Source organism: Bombina bombina, chromosome 1 (assembly GCF_027579735.1).
Source record: "Bombina bombina isolate aBomBom1 chromosome 1, aBomBom1.pri, whole genome shotgun sequence".
NCBI lineage: Eukaryota > Metazoa > Chordata > Amphibia > Anura > Bombinatoridae > Bombina > Bombina bombina.
In genome coordinates, this window is record NC_069499.1 from 302565935 (window position 1) to 302580192 (window position 14258).

Genomic DNA, 14258 nt, shown 5'->3' on the forward strand with positions numbered 1-14258 from the left:
TAATTTCTGAGATTCTCTTTTCTAGAGAAGCATTACCAATTTGTCGCTCTTCCATCTGGCCTAGCTACAGCTCCGAGAATATTCTCAAAGGTTCTCGGTGCCCTTCTATCTGTAATCAGAAAGCAGAATATTACTGTATTTCCTTATTTGGACACTCTCTTGGTACTAGCTCAATCTTTTAATTTAGCAGAATCTCACATGACACAACAATTGTTTCTTCTGCAATCAAGTATCTTGATTCCTCAGACAAAGTTCACCTTTTTTGGTTTCCAGATAGATTCAGTGTCCATGACTCTATCCCTAACAGAAAAGAGACGATTAAAATTGGGTTCAGCTTGTCTAAACCTTCAATCTCTATTATTCCATTTAGTGGCTATGTGGAAGTTTTAGGTCTCATGATTGCAGCATCGGACGCAAACCCTTTGCTCGTTTTCATATGTGATCTCTACAACTTTGCATGTTGCACCAATGGTGCAGGGATTACACTCGGATATCACAACTGATATTCTTAAATCCTAACACTCAACTCTCTCTGACTTGGTGGTTAACCACCACTTTATTATTTAAGGGGCCTCTTTTGTTTGTCCTACCTGGTCTGTAATCACCACAGATGCAGGTCTTACAGGTTGGGGAGCTGTCTGGGGGTCTCTGACAGCACAAGGAGTTTGGAATCTTTGTGAGGCGAGGTTATTTATCAATATTTTGGAACCTTTTATTTGTTTTCACACAGACAATATCACTACAGTGGCGTATGTCTAACTCGCAGTCCCCTGGCCATGAAATAAGTACCTTGAATACTTTCTTGGGTGGAATCCAATTCTTATCTAATCACGGCGATTCATATCCCAGGTGTAGACAATTGGGAAGTGGATTATCTCAGCCAGCAATCTTTACATCCAGGGGAGTGGTCTCTCCACCCAGATGTATTAATTTCTAATTGTACAGATGTGGGGCTCTCCAGAGATAGATCTGATGGCCTCTCATCTGAACATGAAGCTTCCCAGGTACCTTTCCAGGTCCAGAGATCCTTAGGCGGAAATTATGGATGCTCTAGCAGTTCCCTGGTCTTACCAGCCTGCTTACATTTTCCCTCTCTGGTTCTTCTTCCAAGAGTGATCTGAAAGATGATAATGGAACAATCTTATGTGTTTATAATAGCACCAGGGTGGCCTCACAGGATTTGGTATGCAGACCTTGTCTGAATGTCTCAAGGCCTGTTCTTCCATCCAGATCTCAAATCTCTGAATTTGATGGCATGGAAATTGAATGTTTAGTCCTCACTCATAAAGGTTTCTGTGACTCCATGATTAACACTATGATTCAGACTCGTAAGCCTGTTTCAAGAAAAATTTGCCACAAGATTTGGAAAACTTATATTGCATGGTGTTCTACACATGATTATTCCTGGCATTCCTTTTGGATTCCTAGGATTCTCCAGTTCCTTCAGGATGGTTTGGATAAGGGTTTGTCTGTCAATACTTTGAAAGGATCAAGATAAAGCAGTTTTGCAGACTTCTTTCAAATTTTTGAGTAAAGTTATGAATTCTAACAACATTAATAGGAAAATTATTGTTCCTTCCTTGTGTCCTAATCCTAAGAATACTCTTGAATGATCTTTGCATTCTTTGGATATGGAAAGAGCTTTGAAATATTATGATGATGCTACTAAGGATTTCAGACAGACTTCTTGTCTATTACTATTTTTTCTGGTTCTAAAAAAGGTCAGAAAGCCTCTGCCATTTCTTTAGCATCTTGGTTGAAACTTCTGATTCACAAAGCTTATTTGGAGGCGGGCCCGTCTCCGCCTACAGCTCATTTCTCAGTTGCCACATCTTGGGCTTTCAACAATGAAGCTTTAGTTGCTCAAATCTGCAAAGCAGCCACTTGGTCTTCTTTGCATACCTTTACTAAATTACTAAAGCCTCTTCTGAGGCTGCTTGTGACAGGACATAGTGCCTGATCAGTAACATATCTGCCTTCACTGTTTGTCCTCCCTATTTCATGGCGATCTAGTGGACTTAACTGCCTGATTATAGTTTGCCACACGTTTTGACTCGTGGACTCTCATCATCATGAAATAAATTAATTTATCAGGTAAGCATAAGTTCACTTCTCTGGATCACTTTGCCCCACACTTGACGAGAATGTTGATCTATAAGTGCTAGATCCTGGTGATTCATTTTATAAACCAGTGCTTACACCTGCATCTTTGTACTGATTTTGTGTTGTTAAATAATCTACTGCTATTCCTCCTCAGTCTGCTGCTCTTATAATGGGACAAGTGATTGTACATTTTAATAAAGATGAACAGGTCATGCTACTAGAAAAATAAGTGATGCTTAATAATAGAAGTAAATTAGAAAGTTGCTTAAAATTGCATGCTCTATCTGAACCATGAAAGAAAATATTTGGGTTTACTATCCCTTTAATGAATTTCCAACATGATTTTGCCTTTCTTTCCAATTTACTTTTTTTAAATGTGCTTAGTTCACTTGGTATCCTTTGTTGATAAGCATACCTAGCTAGTCTCAGCTCCCAGTAGTGCATTGCTGCTCCTTCAGCAAAGGATGCCAAGAAAATGAAACAAAATTGATAAAATACGTCAATTTTGTGTAAAACTGCATGCTGAATAATGAAAGAATAATTCTGGGTTTCCTGTCCCTTTAAAGTGACAGTCTACTCAAATTGTTATTGTTTAAAAAGCTAGATATTCCCTTTATTACCCATTTCCCAGCTTTACATAACCAACACTGTTATATTAATACACTTTTTACCTCTGTGATTACCTTGTATCTAAGCCTCTGCAGACACACCCCTTATCTCAGGGCTATTTATTGATTATCTATTGATACAAGGTAATCACAGAGGTAAAAAGTGTATTACTATAACAGTGTCGGTTATGCAAAACTGGGCAATGGGTAATAAAGGGATTATCTAACTATCTTTTTAAACAAAAACATTTTTCATGTAGACTGTCCCTTTAAGGTTGATTGTATCTCCCTTATTTATTGACTCCAGTAATTGTATAGTATTGGAACCTTGCAGTAAATCTCTTTTGTAGTAATGTTGGGTAAAGTATTTTCAGGAAACCTAGGTCATCAACTCTTCTTATGTTTTGTTTTAGAAAAACTTGGTACCTCTTCCCACCAGAAAACACCGCTCATCTCTACCCAACCAGGATACCCTATGAGGAATCAAGTATTTTCAGTAAAGTAAACATAGTAAATCCCGACAGCACTCGCTTCCCTTTGTTCTCTGGAGCTTGTCCTCATGTGGTTACTTTGCATCCCGGCCAGGTAAGTGAGCAGCAATAATAAGAATCTTTCCATTGCTTAATTACATCTTTGGACGGCTGTTGGAATCCCTAAAACCTTCACTTAGATGTAAAATATTTATGAAAACCCACACAAACTACATATTTTGGAAATGGCTATTTCAGGAAATGCTTTGCATTGAAATGTTGTGTTTGGTGAATTGAGGTACTATTCATTTTGTTTAGTTCTGGTCTCTAATGTTCACATGTATTAGATGTTAAAGGGCATTGAAAAAGTTAGAAAACTGGGTGTTACTTAAAGTGAATGTAAAGTTTAATGAATAAGTGGTATCTAGAAATGTTCTTAAAAACAAGGGCACTTTCATTCATTAAACTTTACATTGAAGCTTATTTTTTTAAATAATTACCTTTCTTTATAGAAAGCAGACCAGCGATCCTCCGCTTGCAGCTCCTGCTGTAGTTAGCACAGCGATGACGAATCCAGCTTCCTCCAATCACTGCGTGCCCCCTTTGGCGTCCAACTTGTGGGGCAACGCAGCGATTGGAGGAAGTCGGATTTGTCATTGATCTGCTAACTACGGCAGGATCAGTGGGCAGAGGATCGCCAGTCTGTTTTCCATAAAGAAAAGTTAAGTATTTAAAAAAAAGAAGCTTCATTGTAAAGTTTAATGAATCAAAGTGCCCCTGTTTTTAAGATTAGTTTTAGATACCGGGCACTTAGTCATTAAACTCTACATTCACTTTAAAAGTGTTCCACTAAACCATGTAAGGTTTTCAACACTAAAAGGTAGCTGAAGTGTTTATGGTTAGCTGCTACTCTTGTTTAGATATGGTACTTCTGGGCTAGGCTGCTTATTTTCCAAATTATTGTACAGATATACATATGTTTTTGTCATGACAAATCAAAAGTTGACTGAAAGGGTGTGAACCAAAAGATAAAGTTCTACATGACAAGCTATCAGTCTTTGTTCATTGGTGCACAGCATGACATGCCTCTGGTTAAAAGAAAAAATAAAGGGACATGAAACCCAAATATTTTTTTCATGATTCTAAAAGAGAATGCTATTTTAAGCAACTTTCCAATTTACTTCTATTATTTAATTTGCTTCCTTCTTTTGTTATCCTTTGCTGAAAGGTTTATCTAGGTAAGCTCAGGAGTAGCAAAGAACCTAAGTTCTAGCTGCTGATTGGTGACTGCATATATATACCGATTGTCACCGCTCACCCATGTGTTCAGTTATAAACCAGTAGTGCATTGCTGCTCCTTCAACAAATGACACCAAAATAATGAAGCCAAATTGATAATAGAAGTAAACTGGAAAGTTGTTTAAAATGGTGTGTTCTATCTAAATCATGAACAATAGGGATTTGTTCTAAATCTGGACAGCTCTTGAGATTTCAGCTTACTGAAAATACACCTGTGCAATATGTGTCATCAGCTTGTAAGTACCTTTTTTGAGTCTGGAATGCATTGTTTTGTCATTAAAATAATGTAATGTGCTATTAGGTGCCCTATGTTGTTTTCTTGTTTGTTTTATAAATATTTTAAAGAATATGATTGGGGCAAACCAGGCAGTTGCCCTAGGGTGCCTGTGCATGGGGGGTGTCACATTGAAAAACAGTTTGGGAAAGGTTACAAGTCGCGTGGTATGAGTTTTCTGCGTGCAATATGGTCTTTTCGCAATCAATTTCCATTGCACAGATATTACAAGTCTTGAAAAATCGTGATTGCCCGCGCAATTGCCTTTTACGCAACCATCCTTTCCGTGCTCGAAGAGCTGTAGTTAAGTTTTCCTCAACATAACAGTTTCACGAAACACTTACAAGATACATTACAAAGTACAGTTACACTTATATTAAATTATTTTAAAAATGTATAGCACACAAAAGGGCTAAAAGACAGGAGATCTCGGGTGTTACAAAAAAAAAACATAATTTATGTAAGAACTTACCTGATAAATTTATTTTCTTTCATATTGGCAAGAGTCCATGAGCTAGTGACGTATGGGATATACAATCCTACCAGGAGGGGCAAAGTTTCCCAAACCTCAAAATGCCTATAAATACACCCCTCACCACACCCATAATTCAGTTTAACGAATAGCCAAGCAGTGGGGTGATAAAGACAGGAGTAAAAAGCATCAACAAAAGAAATTTGGAAATAATTGTGCTTTATACAAAAAAATCATAACCAACATAAAAAAGGGTGGGCCTCATGGACTCTTGCCAATATGAAATAAATAAATTTATCAGGTAAGTTCTTACATAAATTATGTTTTCTTTCATGCAATTGGCAAGAGTCCATGAGCTAGTGACGTATGGGATAGCAATACCCAAGATGTGGAACTCTTCTTGTTTAGATGAGAGGCCATGAGATCTATCTCTGGAAGACCCCACATCTGAACAATCTGAGAAAACACATATGGATGGAGAGACCACTCCCCTGGATGTAAAGTCCGGCGGCTGTGATAATCCGCCTCCCAATTGTCTGCACCTGGTATATGCACCGCAGAGATTAGACAGGAGCTGGATTCCGCCCAAGCAAGTATCCGAGACACTTCTTTCATAGCTTGGGGACTGTGAGTCCCACCCTGATGATTAACATATGCCACTGTTGTGATATTGTCTGTCTGAATACAAATGAACGGTTCTCTCTTTAACAGAGGCCAAAACTGAAGAGCTCTGAGAATTGCGCGCAGTTCTAAAATATTTATTGATAATCTTGCCTCTTGAGATTTCCAAACCCCTTGTGCTGTCCGAGTTCCCCAAACAGCTCCCCAACCTAACAAAAGAACCCCCTTGAACTAAACAATGGTGATCTATCCACTACGTCGGAGAGTGTTGTACATTGGGATTTAAGGATATTAATTGTGATATCTTTGTATAATCCCTGCACCATTGGTTCAGCATACAAAGCTGTAGAGGTCTCATGTGAAAATGAGCAAAGGGGATCGCATCCGATGCTGCAGTCATGAGAACTAAAACTTCCATGCACATAGCCAGTGAAGGGAATGACTGAGACTGAAGGTACCGGCAGGCTGCAACCAATTTTAAACGTCTCTTGTCTGTTAGAGACAGAGTCATGGACACTGAATCTATCTGGAAGCCTAAAAAGGTGACCCTTGTCTGAGGAATCAAGAAACCTTTTGGTAAATTGATCCTCCAACCATGTTTCTGAAGAAACAACACTAGTTGATTCGTGTGAGATTCTGCAGAGCGTAAAGACTGAGCTAGTACCAACATATCGTCCAAATAAGGAAACACCGCAATACCCTGTTCTCTGATTACAGAGAGTAGGGCACCTAGAACCTTTGAAAAGATTCTTGGAGCTGTTGCTTGGCCAAATGGAAGAGCAACAAATTGGTAATGCTTGTCTAGAAAAGAGAATCTCAGAAACTGATAATGTTCTGGATGAATCGGAAGATGAAGGTATGCAAGCCAAATTGATAATAGAAGTAAACTGGAAAGTTGTTTAAAATGGTGTGTTCTATCTAAATCATGAACAATAGGGATTTGTTCTAAATCTGGACAGCTCTTGAGATTTCAGCTTACTGAAAATACACCTGTGCAATATGTGTCATCAGCTTGTAAGTACCTTTTTTGAGTCTGGAATGCATTGTTTTGTCATTAAAATAATGTAATGTGCTATTAGGTGCCCTATGTTGTTTTCTTGTTTGTTTTATAAATATTTTAAAGAATATTATTGGGGCAAACCAGGCAGTTGCCCTAGGGTGCCTGTGCATGGGGGGTGTCACATTGAAAAACAGTTTGGGCAAGGTTACAAGTCGCGTGGTATGAGTTTTCTGCGTGCAATATGGTCTTTTCGCAATCAATTTCCATTGCGCAGATATTACAAGTATTGAAAAATCGTGATTGCCCGCGCAATCGCCTTTTACGCAACCATCTACGTCAGAGAGTGTCGTACATTGGGATTTAAGGATATTAATTGTGATATCTTTGTATAATCCCTGCACCATTGGTTCAGCATACAAAGCTGTAGAGGTCTCATGTGAAAATGAGCAAAGGGGATCGCATCCGATGCTGCAGTCATGAGAACTAAAACTTCCATGCACATAGCCAGTGAAGGGAATGACTGAGACTGAAGGTACCGGCAGGCTGCAACCAATTTTAAACGTCTCTTGTCTGTTAGAGACAGAGTCATGGACACTGAATCTATCTGGAAGCCTAAAAAGGTGACCCTTGTCTGAGGAATCAAGAAACTTTTTGGTAAATTGATCCTCCAACCATGTTTCCGAAGAAACAACACTAGTTGATTCGTGTGAGATTCTGCAGAGCGTAAAGACTGAGCTAGTACCAAGATATCGTCCAAATAAGGAAACACTGCAATACCCTGTTCTCTGATTACAGAGAGTAGGGCACCTAGAACCTTTGAAAAGATTCTTGGAGCTGTTACTTGGCCAAATGGAAGAGCAACAAATTGGTAATGCTTGTCTAGAAAAGAGAATCTCAGAAACTGATAATGTTCTGGATGAATCGGAAGATGAAGGTATGCAAGCCAAATTGATAATAGAAGTAAACTGGAAAGTTGTTTAAAATGGTGTGTTCTATCTAAATCATGAACAAAGCATCCTGCAAGTCTATTGTGGACATATAATGTCCTCGCTGAACAAAAGGCAGAATAGTCCTTATAGTCACCATCTTGAAAGTTGGTACTCTTACATAACGATTCAAAATTTTCAGATCCAGAACTGGTCTGAATAAATTTTCCTTTTTTGGGACAATGAATAGATTTGAATAAAACCCCAAACCTTGTTCCTGAAAAGGAACTGGCATGATTACCCCTGAAGACTCCAGGTCTGAAACACACTTCAGGAAACCTGAGCTTTTACTGGATTTGCTGGGATACGTGAGAGAAAAAATCTTCTCACAGGAGATCTTACTCTGAATCCTATTCGATACCCTTGAGAGACAATGCTCTGAATCCATTGATTTTGGACAGAATGTATCCAAATATCCTTGAAAAACCTTAATCTGCCCCCTACCAGCTGAGCTGGAATGAGGGCCGCACCTTCATGCGGACTTAGGGGCTGACTTTGATTTCCTAAATGGCTTGGATTTATTCCAATTTGAGGAAGGCTTCCAATTGGAAACAGATTCCTTGGGGGGAGGATTAAGTTTTGTTCCTTATTTTGGCGAAAGGAACGAAAACGGTTAGAAGCCTTAGATTTACCCTTAGGTTTTTTATCCTGAGGCAGAAATACTCCCTTTCCCCCAGTGACAGTTGAAATAATAGAATCCAACTGAGAACCAAATAAATTATTACCTTGGAAAGAAAGAGATAGTAATCTAGATTTAGATGTCATATCAGCACACAAAGCTCTTCTAGCTAATATAGCTAAAGACATGGATCTAACATCAATTTTGATAATATCAAAAATGGCATCACAAATAAAATGATTAGCATATTGCAGTAAGCGAATAATGCTAGATATGTCAGAATACAATTCTTGTTGCGCTAAATTCTCCAGAAAGTTGATGCAGCCGCAACATCAGCCAAAGAAATTGCAGGTGATGACCTGAATATAAATAGGCCTTCCTTAGATAAGATTCAAGCTTCCTATCTAAAGGATCCTTAAAGGAAGTACTATCTTCCATAGGAATAGTGGTACGTTTAGCAAGAGTAGAAATAGCCCCATCAACTTTGGGGATTTTTTCCCAAAACTCTATAGATTTTGCTGGTAAAGGATACAATTTTTTAAACCATGAAGAAGGAATAAAAGAAGTACCTGGCTTATTCCATTTCTTAGAAATCATATCAGAAATAGCCTCAGGAATGGGAAAAACCCCTGGAAAAACCACAGGAGGTTTAAAAACAGCATTTAAACGTTTATTAGACTGAACGTCAAGAGGACTGGTTACCTCAATAGCCAAAGTAATTAACACTTCTTTTAATAAAGAACGCATATACTCTATTTTAAATAAATAAGTAGATTTGTCAGTGTCAATGTCTGAGGAAGTATCTTCTGTATCAGATAGATCCTCATCAGAAGAGGATAAATAATTATGTTGTTGGTCATTTGAAATTTCATAAACTGAATGAGAAGTTTTACAGACAAGTGTATATCTTGCAGCGCCACAATAAGTACCATACAAGCTGTACCTTAAAAAGGCACCATCTTTAGCCACACAACCCCTATAAGGGGCAGTGTAGCGCTGTACCCTGGCAATTTATTTCTAATTTGAATGAGAAGTTTTAAAAGACCTTTTACGTTATTAGAAGGTGGAAATGCAGACAAAGCCTTCAGGATAGAATCAGAAACAAATTCTTTAAAATTCACAGGTATATCATGCACATTAGAAGTTGAAGGAACTGCAACTGGCAATGTACTATTACTGATGGATACACTATCTGCATGTAAAAGTTTATCATGACAACTATTACAAATGACATTCGGCAAAATAATTTCTACAATTTTACAACAAATGCACTTAGCTTTGGTAGAACCGATGTCAGGCAGCAATGTTCCAGCAGAAACTTCTGAGGCAGGATCAGATTGAGACATCTTGCAAAATGTAAAAGCAAAAACAACATATAAAGCAATTTCCTTATATGACAGTTTCAGGAATGGGAAAAAAATGCAAATAGCATAGCCCTCTGATAGAGAAAAAAGGCAAGAGGCAAACATCAAAGGGGTATTGAAATAATGAAAAAGTTTGGCGCCAAGTATGACGCACAACGTAACTAAAAACATTTTTGGCGCCAATAATAACCGGAAATGACACACTCGCTCCACTAACTATGACGCCGGAAATGACGAAGTTGCGTCATAGACATATTTTTCGCACCAACAATATTCTCGCGCCAAGAATAACGCAATAAAGTTTAGCAGTTGACCGCCAGGTAAGAAATAAATTTCTTAAAAAAATGTTTATATTCCCCAAAAATGAAACTGACAGTCTGCAGAAGGAAATACATGAACCTGACTCATGGCAAATATAAGTACAATATATTTAGAACTTTATATAAATGCATAAAGTGCCAAACCATAGCTGAGGTATCTTAAGTAATAAAAAACATACTTACCAAAAGACACCCATCCACATATAGCAGATAGCCAAACCAGTACTAAAACAGTTATTAGTAGAGGTAATGGTAAATTGAGAGTATATCGTCGATCTGAAAAGGGAGGTAGGAGATGAATCTCTACGACCAATAACAGAGAACCTATGAAATAGACCCCCATTAGGGAAATCATTGTATTCAATAAGTGATACTCCCTTCACGTCCCTCTGACATTCGCTGTAGTCTGAGAGGAATCGTGCTTCAACAATGCTGACAAGCGCATATCAACGTAGAAATCTTAGTACAAACTTACTTCACCACCTCCATAGGAGGCAAAGTTTGTAAAACTGAATTATGGGTGTGGTGAGGGGTGTATTTATAGGCATTTTGAGGTTTGGGAAACTTTGCCCCTCCTGGTAGGATTGTATATACCATACGTCACTAGCTCATGGACTCTTGCCAATTACATGAAAGAAAAGAAGCTGGTGAAGGGATTTTACATTGACATACATACACATTCATAGAGTAACATGGATTTATATGTAAAGAGATATGTTTAACTATGGAGATAATGAAAATATTTCACATTACAGTGTTATGCACATTAAACAATAGCTCAGATGTATTTTCAAAGAGGTATTCGCATATAGATCTCGAGATATCTAGACATTTATATATTCATATAAATATCTTGCTATAAATAGATATATCTGTCCAACAATCATCACATATATAGAGAAACATTTATTTAGAAATAAATAGAACATATTCCGTTAAGTAAACATTCTCGCAATATAAAATAGTTGCATTTTCATGTACACTTTTCGAGGAGAATGCGCACGCGATTTGGCTTTTTGGATTACGCAGCATAACGTGCACGCAAAATAAGTTATTTTGCAACTTGTAATACAGGCGCAACCCCAAATGTGAAAAGACATTATGCGCACAGTGTTTTCGCTACTGCAAATAATAGATTTACCACGCGACTTGTAATCTTTGTTGTTTTTAGACAAAATTAGTCACGTGAGAGGAGGATGGGTGGCAGATTTCTGCTATATAAATTCAAAAATAGTAAGATGAATAAAAACTGCACATTGAAAAAGTTTAAAAAACACTATGCAACTAATAATTCAATACAAATAACAACCAAAAGTATTAGGAACAATCAGCTTTCTGTGAACTTGCACTTGAATATATTGTACCAAAAAAAGCAAATGGGGGTCTCTCCTAATCTTTAAATATTGTTACTTATCCATAAAAGTGCACAAAGAAACTCCATATAGTGCAGTATTTTGTTCCTTTTAGGGGCAAAAAAAAATCCTAAAATGTTCTAAGGTCTTGTATGAGTTCACTCTCTAACTCCCAGAATCCCACATAAAATATTGTGTCTGAAGTGTTGGCTGTTGTTTGCTTGTACAGGAGTTGTTTACACATTGTCCCCAGCATATCTCTTGAGACCTAGAATGACAATGTCTTACCACTAAGACTAAGTGGATTGTTGCAGACAGACTATTGTTGAACTTCTGTAGCGGCTTCTGGCACTTTCACGCAAATGGATGGAGCAGATTCCAAGAGTTGGAGTGAGCACATACTATACCGCATAACTTTTGAGGACGAGTAAGGAGAACGAAATATGTTTTATACTGTGTAAAACAGCTTTGTTAGACAATATGCCCTATATAGATTGTCTTTGTGTACTTTTCAGTTTTACTTTTAGATCTAGAAACTCAAGAGACTGTGCTTATTAAGAAGGCCAGTGATCTTCATCCAACTAAATCAAAATATGTATTTGCGATTAAGCAATTTTGATAGCTTCCTCTGTTACCTTTAATTAAATGACACCAACCAATCTATTTGTTATAATTATACATTCTGTGTGCACCTTGTTACACTGCCACCACTGAAGCATTGTGGGTAAGGTTGAGGGCACATCAAACTGTGTCTTCACCTTGGTAGCCAAACACTCTTGCACCTGATTGAAGTTGTCATTTATCTATATTTATTTTTAATCTGCTGCATTTGTACTGTCACTGAGGACCACTTGTTACTAAAAGTAATGATGCATACAACATTATCATATCAGATCTGGATCTTTAATGACAAACCCTCTATACCTTAGATATGGTTTACAAATACCTCTGTCTTGTTTCATGAACATTCAATCCCTGTCCTCTGCATTTAAACATTGTAAAAAAATAGTCTGTTACTGCTAATTTCTATGCACCAATAATGGAACATTGTCTATAGCCTGGACATTTGTGTGTGTTTTGTGTGTTTGTGTACGTACTGCTTAACAGAGTGCTTTTTCTACCAGCCAAGCATTGACAGCATGCATTTAGTCTGCTTGTGTGACACTGTCTTTGACAATGCGTGTATAAGCAGTGCCACCTCCTGGCTAGTTAGCATAGTTTGTAGGACGAGTGCTTATGCTCATAATGAAGAATGAATGACTGGAAGAAAATACTTGTAGTGAAGACCAACATGTACCAAATTGAATGTTTTCCTTCATGTATTAGATTTGTGATGAGTTTTTTAAGAACCCTTATTCATCATTATTATACTTCGCTCTTAGAAATGATGAATCTCGCAATGTTGTGCTGTCAATAATACTCTGTGTTTACTCACCTATTGAAACATACAGTATACTGCTATCTTTAGTGTTGGCTCAATTAATCCTTAGGGAAGTTACAGTATATGCGTATTTCAGGAATTATTGAATTTCTGTACTATATATGTCCATATCATTTTGCTAGAAAATTGCCCTCAGTAAATAAGTACTTTTTAAATTGATTATTCTCTATAAACCTACTGCATTCTGCTGTCTTACTTTCTAGGATATTTATAGCTTTTTTTGGAACATGATCTCAGTCTTGCAGATGGTAACTACCTATACATGTATTGGTTCTGTTAACATCTGACCAGTGCCAAAAGTTATGGTGCTATAATATGTATCCAAACTTAATTGATATGGTAACTCCCTATACATTTTATGGGCTTGTTTAAAATCATAATATTACAGTTATTTGCAAGGTGGCTGGCCTGGCATAACTTTCTCATTATGTTGGTCGGCAGCTGATGCCAAGGCAGGTATAAGCTAATTTGGTAAATCCTTAAATTATTTATATTAAATTTTTAACCAATCAGAAGCTTTAATCGAAGCTCCCTAAAAACAAAATGTGTTAATTAGGCAGCACTTTGTGGGACCTGAAGAAGCACAGCAGAAACTCAGAGTCTACCTATAAAAAAATGAAGTTTATGGTCCATGGCTTCATGAATTAAGCAAAAAAACCTACAGAGGGATGTGGTTTCCTTAAGACTTCTTGTGTGGGTACCTTGGTTGAAGGGTATGTTTATAGTGAGGAATAGCAGTTGAAGGTTAATGGTGTGGCAAGTCTTGTGGGATACAGGTTAATTAAATTGCTTGGTTCACCAGTTAAATATTAATTTTGGTGGTGGTTCTGAAGGGTTAGTTGATGTGGTTTTATGGCAATATAAGTGTTACTGAGGGAGAGCTTGTAAAAATGTATTTTTGCTTTAAAAACTGTGGCCTATTTAAACCCAGGCCTGTGCCTAGTGCATCATGGTTTGGGGCAAGACATTTTAAAAGGTGTAACTGGTTTCTTTCAATTGCTAAACTCTAAAAGTCTTTTATGTATTGATTTTACTACAAAGCCATGATTCCTAGTTAGGGTGCACAATGCCTCCATTAATCCCTGGCCACCATTTCTGAGTAATATATTAGGTAAACTGAGCTGAAATCATTGGGAATGGGGGGTTTAATTAGAAGCATATTTTCCATTACCTAGGGCAGCAAAAAGCTGTCCATTCTCCATGTGGGTTTTGATCTTGCTCCTTTGTTTCCATAAATTGTATGTGTTATTTATGGTACAGTCTGTATAGTGATTTTAAAGTACAATAAGCATCTTCCTTTTGTTTTCTTTTGCTAATAGGTGAGCATTA

The 14258-nt window shown here is 37.4% G+C and overlaps 1 protein-coding gene across 2 annotated transcripts in view; it reads left to right on the top strand.

Moving 5' to 3' along the window:
* The window catches only part of HSPBAP1 (HSPB1 associated protein 1), a 485172-nt gene that overhangs the window by 313186 nt on the left and 157728 nt on the right, over nt 1-14258 (top strand). For both annotated transcript variants that reach the window (XM_053698076.1, XM_053698077.1), the window contains exon 5: nt 3125-3296. In XM_053698076.1, the coding sequence (XP_053554051.1) occupies nt 3125-3296 (172 nt within the window). The remainder of the gene's footprint in view (nt 1-3124; nt 3297-14258) is intronic.